The sequence below is a fragment of the Apostichopus japonicus genome, chromosome 13 (genome assembly GCF_037975245.1).
Source record: "Apostichopus japonicus isolate 1M-3 chromosome 13, ASM3797524v1, whole genome shotgun sequence".
NCBI classification, from domain to species: domain Eukaryota; kingdom Metazoa; phylum Echinodermata; class Holothuroidea; order Aspidochirotida; family Stichopodidae; genus Apostichopus; species Apostichopus japonicus.
This window is the reverse complement of record NC_092573.1, coordinates 22,250,760-22,268,198: the sequence shown is the minus strand read 5'-3', so window position 1 is coordinate 22,268,198 and position 17,439 is coordinate 22,250,760. Positions and strand designations below refer to the sequence as shown.

Genomic DNA, 17,439 nt, shown 5'->3' with positions numbered 1-17,439 from the left:
ATTCGAAACGAAATAAATATAAATTACAAGTCAAAAAAAAAAAAAAATGGTAATAAGATGTGTTATTCACCTTTCGATATATATCTATAATATTCAGCTTCTTTTGAACAGATGAAATATCCAGAAAAACATCGTTATATTTTCCAGGTATTTGCCCCGTTTGCGTTAAATTTGTTATATTAAAATCCCATAAATCAAACCAATAAGATAGGAGTTAACCTCCCCTTTGAGTTCGCGATCAAACAAATTAGAAATGTTAAACGTGTTCCCAAGCCTGACGGGGAGGGGTGGAGAGGGGGTGGGGGTAATCAGGGTCTACGTCCCTGGGGTCCGGGTCAATATTCGGTCCGGGAAATATAAAGAGGGCCTGGGGAAAATATGAGTTAAAAAATTGCGTATATTTTCATTTCTTCATAATATACTCACCCGACTCAAAGAAAAATGACAGAAAAATTAGGAATGGAAAGAAATGAAGGGGACCCTGCGACAAAAATTGTTTCCATGGGCCCGACCTGGTTTTTCTATATAGAGCCCCAAGTAGGCGATCCATATCCCAAACCCTCCCTTACAGTCCGTATATGCTTACTCACGCTCAGTAAAATGTATACTCGTCAGTTTGTATACGATATAGGCTACATTGTGTATTGTGTACTGATAAGAACATACATGTGTAATCATAAAGAATTCTGTGAAAATAATTACTGCTATAGACCACGGGTGTCTGTACTTATCTGATCATTGATTGTAGCTCTAAACTAACAAAAACACTTGTTATTTGGAGTGAGGGAATGTGTGCATCAAGGGTCCTTACAGGGTCACGCAAGATGACCCTATACGAGAACATAAATAGAATGTCTGCCTCAAATGTCACCCATCAATCTTTTTGTCACTTCTCTCGGCGTAACGGAGACCTTCGTGTCAAAGTGTGTTTCGCTGGAGAGCGGTTTTTTTTTTAAGGAAACTGCAAAATTATGGGCAAGAATTGTTAAGGGGTCGCTGCTTTTTCCAAGGGGTAAAAAAAAGAAAGGTATTTTATAGTGGAATTTGCGATACCCTGCTGGTTCCAGCCTCCTATTAAACAATGAACAAAAAAGTTCGTAAAAATATTTTATTTCTTATTATAATTTAACCCACAAATTTCCAAAATAGAAGAAGGAACGATGAAATGAGGTTATAAAAATCTGAAAGATTTGTAAATAAAACAAAAAAATTACATGCAACTGTTAAATTCATTCTTATTATATTGGATGTACACGCAATCACAACGGATTTGCGTATATAGTCATGGTTGATCATGCCGCTCTTGTTACATGCGTTAGTGTTTTACATTTTGTTTTGAAGTACCGTACAGCCAAAACGATCAAATATCGATACTCTTATACAGGTCGGGAATATTTGGCCTCCCGAGTTTCTTACGAACCGGGAACCTGAGGTCTTGAGTTTTACAAGAATATAAAATCAAATACGTATACAGGCCTTCGCGGCGAAATGCGGTTTATTGTAGTCCTACACCTTCAAATTATCTATGTATTTTATCAGGTATTCGTTACTTGATTTCCTACTAATTCTTATATTAAGTCTATCTATATAAACCCGGCTACTTTATTTATCAATGTCAATTCATTGGTTATATGCCTCGTATATGCCTCTTCCATATTCTTTACTTCATGGCAGGCCGAAACTGCATTATTTTATTGACCTGCACATGTTATGACCTGTACTATAACCAGTCTTAGCTGAAAACAGTCTGCTGCGAATGCATACTACATGCGTATATTAGCATATTCATTCATCATATCAGTGGCATATGCTGACCATTACGCTATACTATGTTGTAGTTATTATAACTGCCTGGTTCATCTCTTTTGACAACCCCTCAGTCCCTGTATAGTTTTCCTGTAAAAAATATGGATTCCAGACCTTGCGATTAAATTTCATAATTCTCCTCGGGCATTTGCGTAAGAATGGGCAGAAAGTTTTCTCACTTGCAACCAATTACATCTGTCAGTGTTTTAGCGCTATTTTCTTTAAAAGCCTCTAAAAGATAAGGTTTCTGCCCATCCGCTCGTGTTTTATTTGTGGAGTTAATCCGTAGCAGGTTTAAGTTCCTTATGTAAATCTTAGCTAAATACTAGTATGCCCTGCGATCGTTGCCACTAAAACCCACGGGTTTTGACCTGGCGTGACATGTGTCATCGAAGAATGTGTCTAGTTTAAAGGTATATAGACCAGCTCAAGAGAGCGGGATTTATGTATATCTGCATCTAAACACACGTGACTTTCAAGGACACTCTTTTCTCATTTACACCCCCCCCCCCAGCTAAGGGCCTACTTGTCTCACACATTAGTCCCATTGAGAAGGATGCGATAGCACGCTTGTGCGCAGTTTGTTATAGACAGTCATGATGGAAAGTGTAGTATCAACTTATTCAATTACGTGTTGAATACGGTACACAGTGTTATTTTCGACCATCCCTTTAACGTACCTGTTGGCAATACCTGGACGGTACAGAATAGAGATATCACATGTTATGACAAGCACACACTGAACTGATATACACGGATCCTGTATACAGTTATACATAGACCTTAATACGTCACACAATATTGAACGTATACAAATCATGACAGATTTTGCCGCCATATTTCAAATCTATGTAGCCTAACAATTATGTTCATATGCAAATAACAGCGTTTGTTGCAATCATGTCATTTTATGTTGTTAATGTTGAATCGATACTTTAATCCATTAATTATAGTCCCTTTAACTTTCGAGATTTCTTTGAAATAATGAAGGAAAAGTATATAGATAAATTCATTTTTGACAAAATGACTACCGGATCCAACTCATCCACACAGTGCGAGGGCCTTGATACCATGCATCCGGGTATTTGCCGCTCAATGAAACTAGCATCCTTTCACGACCAATAAGAGAGTTGCGCCTTCGTCACATCAATTGGCGGCGCAAACCGGTAGACCAACCCGCCCTCGCGTAGGCCATATCCGGCCAGCAAAAGATTTTCAATTTGTCCGGCGAAAACGACCACAAAAAAAAAAAAAAAAAAAAATCGGCCGACATTCTGTCACTAACAAGGTACGCGGATCCTAAAGGCCTTAGGTAAGTGGAGCACCCTACCGGACTACATCATGGACATTACCGGTAATCTGTAGGTGATATAGTGTGAGCCTTTGGGAGTCCGTCTGGCCCGTTTCTCCGACAAATATTTCTATGTGACGCTTGCAGATATTAATAATAGACACATGTGACATATTTTGGTTAATAGTAATTGTAACGCTCGTTTCTACTTCAAGTGTTATCAACTCAACACGCATAGATGACAGTCTGTCTTGATATTATTTCGTGTAAAAGTAAGTTGGCATGACGTTTCGATCCTAGCAGGATCTTCTTCAGAGGCTAAAATTGATATCATTTCACAAGTTTATCTTGTCACTTGACGTGTGAACTATGTGATTCTTCGTTTTTAAAAATGTCTTCTTTTTTTTGTCTCTTTCTAAACGCAGGTTATTGGCTTTGTTTAAAGTTGTGGAAGATCAAGAATTGTTCACACCGAGGCCGCCAATCCTGGACGTTGGTAGATACTGTCGAGAACACTTATGGTTTAATAAAAGACAACACAGACTTTGTGAACTTCATCCTAATTTAGTTCCAAGTGTAAAAGAGGGCGCCATAGAAGGAATTCAGGAATGCAGATATCACTTCAGACACAAAAGATGGAACTGCCCACTGTCAAATATCACCGCAGTCTTTGGAAGTAACAGATTACGAACACGTAAGTGTTTCATGCATTGCATTAAAGATGATTAATATTGCCGCCATTTTATAGCATATGCATGCATAACATTTTTTTGTGATTTTCCAGAGTTATTCTCTCGCTAATTCTACCGCTTTAAATTATTACTAGTCGTCGTCGCCGATGAATGATTGTAATGTAATGTTTTAGGAAGGAGACACAAACCCTACCATCAACATTGGTCTATGTGGCAGAGACAAATGTCATGAAACAACTTCCCCAATCAGTTGAGAATATAGTCTTATTCAAACTAGAAGATATAAAAGGTTTTAATGTTCATTCACAATACACAACGCAAAGACTTGAACAAGTCTAAATATGACATCATCGAGTCACACGTGCTTTGTTTTTCCTATGGTTTTCTTGATTTATAAAAATGTTTATTTTTCGTGATGGAGATGGAATTTGCACATGCTGAATCTAAATATTGACGTTGTTAACATGTCGCATAATGATTGCATTGGTTTTGGTGTCAACACCGTTAACATTTAACTTCGAGGGAAATATTGAAACAAAACCACACTAAACAGTTTCTTGTTACCACCACTATGAGTATGACATCACAAATTTACGACATGACAGCTCCTTGAGTCCTTGATTTAGAAATTGAAACATTGGAATAGACAAATTCATTGGTGATATGGTTACTTGTGTAACAGTGTCAATTGTTTGCTTTCATCAGTAGATATGATATTCCTTGTATGATAAATAAAAAGAACCATTGAACAGACGTAGACGTGGCCTCGAGATAGCACACAGCATGTGCAGAAGTTAAAAATTGTTACAGTAACAGTGTATGCAAGTTATCCCCAATTCGTTATATTCCTACCGTTTGGGTGCTGATGAGGAGGGGTTGAGGCGGTATAAAAAGGATGAGTAATGTTTACTGAGGATTTTGTACGAGCAGCCTACAAGCCTGTACTTGATTCAATTACCTCCAATTAAATACAGCCTTGTTGAAGCAGTTTGTTACAAATATAGCCTACCGAAGGTAAGTTAGGCCTATACACTACATCAACAATACAGCCCACAGTGACTGCCAGCCGTGTTGCTACGCTAAATAGTGGAAGCAATTGTAACCTTCAATAGGTGCTGTATTATAGTCATTGTTATTGTTTTTAATTGGTGGAGCTAGGAAGCTCCTGTATTTTGAAGAACATTGAGTTGATCTGATGAGCAATTGGTCAGGGGTAGTTAGCATAAATGAAGGGTAATTTTGCCCTACTTACTAACTGGGGTAATTTTATTTTTGCAAGTTGTCATGCCACAGTTACTGAGAGTGGTTCACTTTAGCAGTCAGCTGTACTCTCAAATAGTTTACAATCAAATAAAAGAGTGCAAAGTGACCTATTATAGTTTGTTGGAAGGTCCTGTTACTTAAACTTCTGATAAACTTAGAGATTATAGTGCCACTTATAATTGAAATTAATGTACTTCAAAATGAGAAAGGTATGGGATAGGCTACCACACACAGCGTGATAGTGAATAGAGAGCTTGGTGATAGTAATTGCTGTATTCTCAGAATACAAAGGCCCATAGCCTTCGTGGCCAAAGGGAGCATTGTTAACAGGTCACTTTGAATTAGGAAAGATCACAAAAGAACGAATGAATAATACAGCAATCTCGCTTTCAAACTGTTTGGATTTTTTTTTTTTTTTTGTGTAATGAAAAACTGTTTACTTAAAAGGAGAAAAGGATCAAGTCTAAATCATGCCAGAGTATAAAAGAGAACTACCTTCTTCAGTTGTTCTACTTAGAATTTTACAGTCAAGGCAAAACTTTCTGGTGTTCTAAAGATTAAAAAGTTTGGTTTTGTTAGAGTCAATTTTTATGGGAATACTGTAAGTCTACTATCACTTTGGATAAGCATTAACCTTGTCGGACTGAATGCTGTAACCAAACATCAGACTGTCAAACCTAATTTATCAAAAGAGATTAAATAGCGAAGGAATTCACAAGATTATGAGATTTATCCTCTTCATTACAGGCCTACTTATTTATACCTTCTCCTTAAAGGTCACTGATGTGTTTTGATGTTTTGTTGATTTTGTGAGTCCTTCCTTCATATGTAACATTTCATTCTCTCCTATAGGTTGTATTTTCTTTACAATTTGTATTTAATTTTGAGCTTGATTTATTCGATAATCCTGAGGAGAGAGTTAATGGTGATAAGTGATGCTTTAGGTAGATTGTTGGCCCCTGATGTTCATATATGAATGGACACGGCTGTGTTTTGACAGTTCCTGTAAGCAGTGTCTTTTGACTTGTATCTTCAGAATACACAGTCAAATTGACCAAGCTACTGTCAACAAAGTGGATATCTATTGCTGATGCAATTAGATTGAATTTCACTCACACAATTATGTTCAATGTGGCTCTCTTCATAGGACGAGCAAGTAGAAGTATATATAAATGCATGCAACGGAAAGTACCTGCAAGTAATTATTGAAACAATGGCAGCTATCTTCTGCAAAATAAAAACGATGAGAGAGAGAGAAATTAATCCCAATAGAAATCATTAATAAAAAGCCATGCAAAGACAATAAAATTCAATCAAGTAAAGAGTTTGCCTTGAAACATTTCAGCCCCTCATTCACAGATCTGTGACTCTCTAGTTCTACTTCAACCTAGCACATTGTCATAATTGGTAACCTGCGAAGTACCTTACGTCAAATTCAATTATTGGTCTAATTAAGCGAAACAGAGCACACATGGCTAACACTTCTATAATTACAGTGTTTTTACCATCATCGATAGAGACATATATGGCAGCTATTAACCTAGATGTGTTCTTGCTTCTGAAGATCCAGACAATATTTCCCATTTAAAGTAAACATGAAAGAAAAGAGACCAGACAATAAAATTCATAAAGATTCCAGGATTTGTTATCTAACAAAAATTAGGTAGTAAATAACCATCTTAAAACAAACAATAACTAGAACACACCCTACACAACTTCTTTAAAATGATTTACTACTTAAGGAACCATAAAATCTCTTCAAACAAGTTCTATGCATCACTTGATTCCTTCAAAGTGAATACATTCATTTTATTAGAAGGCTAGGATGTATGATGTAAATAGACTCCATAGTGACTGTTGTTTAATATTGTCTTTCATATTTAATGGTGAAGTTGGAGCAATGAGACAATTATAATGAGGTTGTGGGAAGGAGAAGATCACGGCGGGGAGGGTGGGGGAAGGAGGGGGGTCCTCCTTTGATCAATTATTCATTAAATATAATAATCTGAAATTATGTTTTATGAAGAAGAGATGTCCTAAATGATAACTTTATGAATCTATCACCAGCAGCATAATCAGCAAGAAAATATGTTTAAGTTAAATCTTCAAATAAAGCAAACTGGTTAAGTACAGAAGTTCATGGCAGTGAGTCACAAAACCATTTATTTAATGCCCCAGTTTCAAAGCAGACTTGAAAATAGTGTCATGTTTGCTAGGGGTCAGTCCCAATATCTCTTGGGAGTAGGGCCAGATTTACAGCTAAGTAGAGGCAGTCTCACAAAGTCCCATTCTGTTTTGCCAAGAGTCACAGAAAAATTTACAAGCAGAACAGAAACTACTTTTAATGGAGAAGGAGCATGCCTGCAAAAGCCAATCAAAATCTATGTGTCACCAACAGTGGTTTTTTTCTTCTTTTACAAACTTTTTGACTTCATATTGATAAATATAAATATTGATGTTATTTGTTACTAAAATCCAATTACAAAAGCTTGACCAGTAAACTTTAAGATAATGAAGTAAAAGTTGATACCTTGCATTTGTTTCCTGCAATTCAAACTGACATAAAATAAAAAACAAGTGTCTCGGTGGAGGGAATCTTTATAATCAAATCAAAATTCACTTGTTAACCTTCACTCAGTGATAACATTGATGAAAAGTGGCTTAATTAGTTTGCTCAGCTATAACATTATTAAGACTAATGTTAGGTTTTGACCTGATGCAAAGAGCTCCCTTAATTCTTTCCTGGTTCTTCACTCTTGTTATAGGTGTATTTAGGAGTTGGCACATTTACTGAGATAAAGAAGGAAGGGGGGAGGTTGGGGGGTCCATTCAATCAGTTGGCAATTTCTACCCCCCCCCCCAAAGAGCTGCCTTAATTTGTTCCTGGTTCTTCACTCTTGTTATCGGTATATTTAGGAGTTGGCACATTTACTGAGATAAAGAAGGAGGGGGGGGGGGTAACCATTGAATCAGTTGGCAATTTCCACCCAGAAATTTATCTTCTGTGTGTTATCATTGTAGTCTATGTTTTATTTTGGAGACCTCAAATTAAATGGTTAGGTTGTCTCTGGTCAGTTAATGATCAGGGGAATAATAACAGCACACTGCTAACCAATCAATGAGTACCATCAGTAAGACGGTTTGAACATCAAAAGAAATTGTGTAGTTACGACAAAATTATATTGGAATGTTGAGGTCTCTTTGTGCATAAAACCTTATTTTAACTGTTAATCTCTGAAACAGCATTATTAAGGGGGAAAATTACTGCTAGAAAATTAATTTGGCCACAAATGCTTCCTTCAAACTTGCAATTACTTGTGACATGTGTTATCCTAGGTATTCCCTGAAGATCAACCATTTAAACCAAATAAAAACTCAGGCTAGGTGTTGTAGCGGAAAATTGAGGTTTGTTTTACCAAGAATAAGGTAATAGATCTTAAAAAGATGAAGCAATAAGGTAATAGATCTTAAAAAGATGAGCAATTACGTGAGTCAAAAGGTAAAGTTTCCAGAGTGTGTAATAAATTTCAGTTAATTTTATGCTGCGGTTTACTTTAATTACTTTCTTCCGTCATCTGAGTTCGTACCTTAAAATTTGAATTGGGTTCAGAAATACTTAAAATATCTTTGTCATGCATTTTCTTCAGCATTGTGAACTTTTGCAAAGTTCATATGCTTAAAACAATTTCTGGTTTATTAATGGTTTAAATATAGGCATGCCATATCCAGCAAAATCTATAATGATGTAATGAAGGAAACTGATAAATAATAATCAACAGTGACACAACATGTTTTCCAACTGAGTTTTGTATTGCATCCTAAGAGCTGACCTATATGCCTGAATAGTGTTTATATTAGACTACATAGTCCAGTCACTTTAAGTGTTGAACCTCAGCTGTTTCAAGGGTCATTTCTCAAGAATTAAAAGTGGTACAGAAATAGGACGCAGGCTGATAGAGGTGGCAACACTTGTTCAACATGTGAAAATAAAAGTTGGTTCATAAATGTCATCTTTTAAGCAGTGTTGGTGGTCTTGATGTTTGGAATGACAATAACACCCTCACATCAGAATTATGAACTGTGCATATCATGTGATATATCTATTCCTTGAAACCCAAGTTGAAATTTGGCTGCCTTGATGTTTCTTTCTTAAAAGGATATTGACATTCCAATTCTGCTCCTTCTTTCACATAGTACACGAGGTCATGTATAGTTTGTGTCCTTCTATTGGGACTCCAAGCGAGGCTAAAGAATTAAACCTCCATAGTACAAACCGTCCTCCGCACTACACCCAGAGAGAGAGGAAAGTCACCATGTTTATTGGTTCAGTAAGACTGGGATTTGCTACTCCCCTGGGAGAGTTTTTGTTGTTCCCTGGGTAGTGACTTAAAGGGGGATTTAATTTTGAAGGTGTGAAATGTTTGCTGGGATGCAATTACCATTAATCAAAACAAGAAGGAATGGTTAATGATATCTGTCGGGTATGCAGCTGGACAAGAGATTTGTGGGTATGAATATATATGACATGATGAAATGTTGTCCTAGGAATTAGATAAAGGGGCTTGGGCTGCCACAAATCCAAGTAGTAAAGATTTGTCATATTCATAAACTGTAATAACAACATCATCATTAATATATCATAATGCCAGGGAGAGAGTACATCAGTCAGGGCAGGGTGAATGTGAAATCCCAAATATGGCTTAATTGGTTTCTTTCGAGAGTACGGCATTAACGAGTCGAAACATCTCCACCGTAACGAAAGAACAATATGTACATTTGTGAAGTTTTCCTCCATGGAGCTCGTAAAGTAAACTTTATCACACTGGGTAGACCTGAGTAAGGGATATTTGTGGTGATAAATTGGCTTAGTTTACAAAGATGTGGCTTGTTACTAGTAATTCTTTACATACATGATTATTTACCTTAGAACTATTACCAGTGTGAAAACAATTTTTGCCATACAAATGAATTAACAATGTCTTTACCTTCGTTTGGTTGACACTGTAAACTGGTGACTCATCACTGGTGTAAAAGCCTTCCCCAAAATTGATTTAAATACATAAAGTTACATCTAAGAATTATTAATATTTTGTCATGCATAACAACAAAGGTATGTTTATAAACAACAGGCCTTGGATTTCCCAATTTCAACTCCTTGATAAAAAGTGCAAATCCTTAAAACATTTACTGGCAAAATTCAGGTTTCCACAGTGTCCTGATTTACAGCACAGGTCAGTTACTATACAGGCTTATAGAAGCAGCCCAATAATATATATGTTGATAATGAGCACTTGAGTAATACTGGGTTTATGTTAGGTTCAGAAATCATGCAGCTGTTTAGACTACAATTGTTACATAACTTATCATGTTATCATGTCTACTGGCAAAAAAAACCCACAAAAACAACTGTTTTTTTTCTACTGTCAACAAAATCCACTGGCATATTGCCAGTAGATAACCTGAATTTTTAGGCATGAACCAAGTAAATGAAATATCACCTAATAGGTTATCATGTTTTTACTTTTTACCATCCTTGTTATTCCTAGCTTAATATGTTGATACTGTTTATATTTTACAATAAGGGCAAGCATGGTAGTACTTCCATGGGTCCAGTACATCAGTTTTAAATGGCCGCTTATTGTAAAACATGGAAGGTATGTTGGAGTACATCAAATATTATGACCCAGTTACAGTAGCAAAAGATATATTTCACAAAGATATACCCATCATGCACTGTGGGCTGATGCAGCTGTAATTATACCAGAGACAGAAGGGAGTTCAACAGCTGCTGATTTGGAATCCACTCAAATGGACCCAATCTTATTCTTGCTAGAGTAAACCTAAACATACCCATTTAATGCTGTAAATGTCATTATTAAAGTATATAGTTTGTGTGACGAAAATGTACAACTGTTTTTTTAATCTCTTCACATTTAATTCTCACACCTGATATGTTAATTGACTCGAGTGTGATGTCTTCTCCTGAAGTGAACGGACAGGTGGGCTAGAGGTTTAATTTGTAGGAGATTTAGACTTTGTGGTCACATGGGTGGCAATCATATTGAGATGACTATAGTGTAAAATAGCCTGCGCTCATCAAGTGGGTGGAGAGAACGTCTAACGGAGCTTGACTTTATTTTAGGCGTAATGTTAGAATGTATCATAAACTATTAATGATTAAACTTCTGTTATATTCTAAATTTTGAAGAAAGTATTGAAATTGGTCATGAGAAGTATGAAGTATCTAATGTGACATGTGTCTATAGAAGATAAAGCTAGTCGTAGCTTCCTAATGCAGATATTGAAAGCGTATGAAACATTTACAAGATCTGCTTTATCCGCAAGTTGGTGTTAATCACACTTAATCTACAAACCCATATTACATCATTGTCTATATAGATATAACTGTGGTCAGTTCTTTTTTCTCATAGTGTTTTTCAAGCCTGAATGTCCAAGGTTTGATTCATCTTAATGACTCATCCATAAGAAGCATGCATGTGCACAAGGACATATCTCCTAGATCTTCCCAAAAGATATATTGAATGCTGACCAGATGCATGTATAGGGTCAGACTATACTGAAAATATTCAGTTTTAAAGATTTGTCAAAATATGCAAAACAAGAAAGAGTTCTCATATAGAAGGAAACACCAATGCTACTTGTTCATTCCATTTCACTTATAATGCAAACAACTGCCAATTGTCATCAAAGTTGGCAATCTACAGCAAAACCTTGCCTATTGAGATTGGTAGACTGTGTACATATATCCTACATCAAACTTAGATAGTCAATATCACATGAAGCACCACTGTAGGTGCCCTCATCTGGACCTACCATGGGAAATTATGATAGAATCATAATCAAAGAAATCAAGTTAGACATTTCCTTGATTTATTTGCTATAAATACCAGATTACTGACAAGATCATTATCTAATGGGATATTAGGAAGAGAATGGTCTGTTCCAAACCTCCTTTCTGCTAGGGGAATTCTTAGGTAAAAGGAACTTTGGCCCATTTTTAAAACAAATTGGTCATTTCAAATGGCCCTCTTGGGTGTATAAAGTGTATGTGAATTTACCCCCCTGAATCTTTTAGGTCCACCATGTGGTCAAAAATATTGAGTAGGTTCTACATGCAGACTACACAAAATAGATTTCTTACAGTATTACATATATGCATCATGTCAATCCAAAGTCTGATGAATTTGAACACTTTTTGTGGAGTGTTAGCTCAGTGGTTAACGCCGGTGCCTTCCAATCATAAGGTCCCCGGTTCGAGTCACTCGAAGATAAATGTATGTCGTCCAGTTACAGAGTTATTGACAATTGACAATTCATAATCATGGACTTTAAATATGAATGTAAGAGACTGACTTCGGTCAGCTTGCGGCTTTGATAAGCCAATGATAGCTTCTTCGCAAGTTCCTGCTTGCAGGAGGATCTAAAATATATAGAAAAAAAATACATACAACTTTTAAAGTATTCCATAAAGGAGGGACAAACCCAACCATCACCTCTCTATATGTTATATGATATAGGTGTGTATTTTTGAGTAAATTCATAAAGCTTAGGAAACTCTCGCTTAAAAAGGGATGTCAGATCCTTTTAGAGGGCGCTGTCATTTTCGTTCCAATGTAATCGTAAAACGTATAGAAATCGGTAAATAACAGGGACAGGTAAATAGCTCAATATTATAAGCAGCAACTTTGTAAAGCCAACATCAGTCAAAGCTAAGGTAAAGAAAATAGTAAGCACAATATTACCCAAGCAAAGGTGGTTCAATGACCAGTACAACATTTTGACATTTTGCATGAAGCAACATCAAAACCACGTAGACCTCACAAGAGGAATAAGATTTTTCTAGAGAATTTTGTTAAATCTGGTTCCATCAGAAAAATCTAGAATTCAGTAAAGAAACATAGTAATTTACCCCCTTATATAACTGTACAAAAAAAATTGTCATTGAAAATTCACTCTGTGTTCTTGGTTAGTTTTCATTTCAGTTAGCCTCTAAAGATGATCCTATTTATTATTATTATATTATTATTATTATTATTTACTATTTTGGATCAAGACATCAGGACCTCAAACTTTGACATATTTACCTGTAGACACAGGATTCTTGCAGTAGATAAGCAGTTTGTTAACCCTTTTTTTTTTTGTCTCATGGAAAACTGACTGTGAAAATTTATTCTTCTGAAGTCCTGGAATCAATATAATGACTAGAAAACTGAGTAAAGAAAGGATTTTATTAAGAACTTGTGTCATCCTTTAAACTTTTAAAGGAGAGTACCCAAAATTCTAGCCTCAGATGAACTTAAACAGGATGATAGTACAAAGATAATAAAGGTCAGATCAAAAATTGAAAAGATAGTTTCTAGGATACTGAAATTTCTATATTGCAGCATAAAAGTTTGCATGAGCAAAGCAGTAAATTATAATGTAATTGAATATTTACTTTTCATGATCCATGATTAGAGAGTCAAACCTAATTTTGGTGACCAAACCATCTGTCTAGGGTGAAGACCTTATATTTTCTCAAAAATATGAAAGAGATGAGAAAATATTCTGACCCAGGGTCGATATTTTATTATAATTGAATAATTTGCTCCAGATCATCAGCAGGATGTGAGAGACTCTTTTTCTAAAGGAAGCTAACTGATTTATAATTCAGGAATAAAGAGCAGTTCTCATTCTTTGCGGGGAAAAAACATCTACTTTATTCCTTTTCAAAGATTGGTCAAATCTAACGTGATATACCTCATATAAAGCTCAGACTCTGTGGCAATCATAAAATGTGGAAATGAGTCTCATTAAAAAGTATTATGCCAAAAATAATAATAATACTGTAAAGAAAAGTGCTGTAAACTGTGTCTAGTCTGTTGTTTAGTTTGATGCAGTTGCAGGAAATTTGAGTAATCGAACAGGCTTCAGGGTAGTAAACGCGGTTAAGAGAACTAGAGGCCGGAAGCTGGGGCCCTGTACTATTTGAACCGAGATCATTCCGTGCCTTTTTAGGTCGATGACCAGAATGACCTTTACGAATGTTACATGGAGAAAGCAGGACAACAGGGATAGGGTTAAACCACTTTCTGTTGCACTTTCGCACACCTACCGTTTCCAGTACATCGCAATTTAATGATTTCTGTCACAATGACACTCCTTATACTTTGAACTTTGTTGTAGTTTTACAAATATAATTTTGTACTTTTGCTACACACTACAAAGGAATTTTAAAATTTTTATGAGTCTTATTAGTTAGAAAGTGTTTGAAAGTTGTTGAGATCCCTAAATAAGTTGTCAAGAATAATAGGCTGATAGGGATTGAGGATAATTTATAAAATAAATATATCCAGTTAAACGTAAAGTATCTTTCAACTTTTTTGAGTAGCAAATTATTATACACGTCTGTGACGAACAAGCATATCTGACACACTCTCTGTTAACTACAAAGCGTCAAAAAATTAACAATGCTAAATCACTTAAAATCACTAAAAATCAGACAAAAAATCTGATTATATATATAGTTGTTCAAATGAAAGAAAACTTAAACACAAATCGGCAAAATGATTTGTCTCGTTTCAGGAACCAAAGTATGCTAAGAAACTATGCAAGTATTATCTGAATAATTTACATATTTAAAACATATCACATATAATATAATAGCAATGGAATCTAAAGATTATAAGCTTCAAACTTCTGAATGTATAATGACACTAACCACAAATAAAAACTACATCTGTACTTCACAGCATCTTGGAACCATTATAGACTATGGACTATTATAGATAAGTCTGTAGTTTTCCCGTTTGAAAGAACAATTTTTTTGTATTTCAAGTTGTCCTGTTATGCTACCTACTATGTTTTCAGCTTCCAAGCTCTTGATATTAATGTCACCAACTACATAGATTTACATACTTCTTGAATAATGTAACAATGTTAGTGTTCTACAATAACTTCTTTCCTTTAAAAGGATTTTGCCCGAAGGTTATGCAAATTCTTTTCCCTTTAAAGTTCATCCTATGTATGTAGTCTTTCTTGACTGATAAAGTAGCAAAAAGCATTTTATTTTAATATAACTGATTCCTTTCCCCCTTACTACTAATGTAGCCTTTTCATTCAGACGATTTTGAAAGCAAAAAAAACCCAGAATGTTTTTACTTCTAAACAAAAACTTCTTGTTAACTTTTCTTTTCTTAACTTTTACTGAATAGATACTAGTAAGGTATAAAGTTCCTAAAAACCTTGATATATTTGTTCAATATATGTATCTGTTGCAGTTTTCAGAAACATTTTACCTTTTACTGCAAAAACTACTGGTAAGACACACAAAGTTTTGAAAACTTTGAATGTGTGTTCAAAAACATGTTGAGTGAATCATGCTCCCCGACTGCGTGCAGAGAAACACATGTCGCATGTCATTTCCGGGGTTCTGTCGCCTAAGCCTCCAGCATTAAGGGACGCGGCAGTCTCGGGGTGCAATGACATCCATGAACTGTACCGGTGGGCAAGGATGCACTTTCAGGTCAAAGCTAGACATTCTCACCAGTGGTTATCATGAAATATGTTTATTGTCTGGATCAACCAATCACCTGGCAGTTCAAGAATCCTTAAAAAAATTAAATACCCCCTTGCAAAAATAACTTCATTCTCAAGGGCAGCATTTTATCCAATCATTGTAATCCTCTGTCTACTTTCTGAAAGGTGAGAATTACAGCGAGTCACAAAAGTGATGGTTGAAAACAGATATTTTTTGCCAAGAACTGAGAAGAATGAAGTAAGCAGGTGACATTGATAAACGAGCATTAACAAAGGAAGTTCACAGTGTCAAAGACTTGCATATTCATGACCGCAAGTTTGCTAGTCTGAAACAAACATCCAACCAGCTACCTAAAACTGCAATCATTTTCAATTGCCAGTCTGCACTATTTTGAACTTTAAAACAGAACACATGTTGAGGACATCATTGTTAATATTTTATATACCCCACAAAATTACAATCATGTTCATCATGGGAAAAAAAAGTAAAAGCTGAGAGCCATAAAGCAAGCAACAGGAAAATAATTATGATTATTGAAGCAGAATGTGCAAACTGATAAAATGTCAATAAACTAACTCCATTTGACACACGTTTGTTTTGCAGTTACTATGAGAAGAGCACAATATTTTCGTTTTGAAGTATTTTTTAAGCAATAACCAATTGTGCCACTTAAAAGACAAATAAGCTGACTCGGAGTTTGTTCATAATTTTGGAGGAATACTGTATGATAACATCTGTGCTACAATAGTAGTTAAAGTTATGAAAGTACTCTTGTCATAAATGAAAGCAACCTACTGTACGTGGCGGTGATATTCTTACAATTCTGTTGAAGTCTACATCTGTTACAGCTCAACCAAAGCCAGATGCCTAATTCATTTAACAGAAAATCCTTATTATTTCTAAGATATCAAGCAAATCCATTATAAGTATTTCATTTATGACTAATTCCAGTTTAAGTGAGTTTGAAAGTGTGAGAATATTTATTTGTCATATTTCATTTGCGAACGGTCAAGTTAAAGCACGTTTCGTTCGTATCAACTTATGAAAGTGGTAACCCACTCGGTGTCAATGTCTCTCCTTGGGTGGTTCAAGAGTTTGACCAAAAACTTACCAAAATATGTTCATTTAAATTAAAGAAACTCATCTGTTGTTTCACTTAACTTTATTTACTCAGAGGTCAGTGGTCTCTGTGGGATATCAACAGGTCATTGGGACAGTAACATGCAAATATGACAAACAAATTAAAGAAATATAAAGTAAATCATTGGAGCAGCCTTGGTCTTGTGGTTTAAGTCATATTTCAATCATAGTTAAAAGGGAAAGTAAAATATGAGCATCTTGTAGACATTTTGCCTGATTTGTATAAAAAAAATTGAAAAAAAATTAGGAATAAATATTTTTTCAAAATTTCAAATTTCCTTCTTGTGACATGTCTGTTTGCCTAAAGTCAATGTTTGGGAGCAGTATGCATGTAACTGTCTGATATTGAATAACTTGGTTAAAATGTTAACATTTGGATAAACACAAGACTGTCAATCAAAACATCAATGTAACTCAATGATAGACCCAAATGGAATTTACAGATCTCCTCAACACTTCAACAAAAGACCTAGAAGGTTGTGAGGAGACAGGTAAGCGAGGAACAAAGTGAATAATGAAAATAGACTCAAATATATCAAAGTAATCAACAAAAGCAATCATGTTTCAACATTTCATGGGATAGTACCAAAGTGCAATTTGTGGTAAGTGAGCGTTATGGTCAAGGCAGTGGACGTGTGATCTAAGGATTGCAGGTTCCAGTCTTGGCCATTGTCCTTGGGCAAGGCACTTTATCTCCATTGCCTCCC

General features: G+C 35.5%; 1 protein-coding gene across 1 annotated transcript in view; it reads left to right on the top strand.

The window, feature by feature from the left end:
- LOC139978724 (protein Wnt-4-like) overlaps positions 1-17,439 on the top strand; it is a 55,169-nt gene that overhangs the window by 22,413 nt on the left and 15,317 nt on the right. Inside the window, exon 3 of the mRNA XM_071989180.1 lies at positions 3,523-3,791. Coding sequence (XP_071845281.1) covers positions 3,523-3,791 — 269 coding nt within the window. The remainder of the gene's footprint in view (positions 1-3,522; positions 3,792-17,439) is intronic.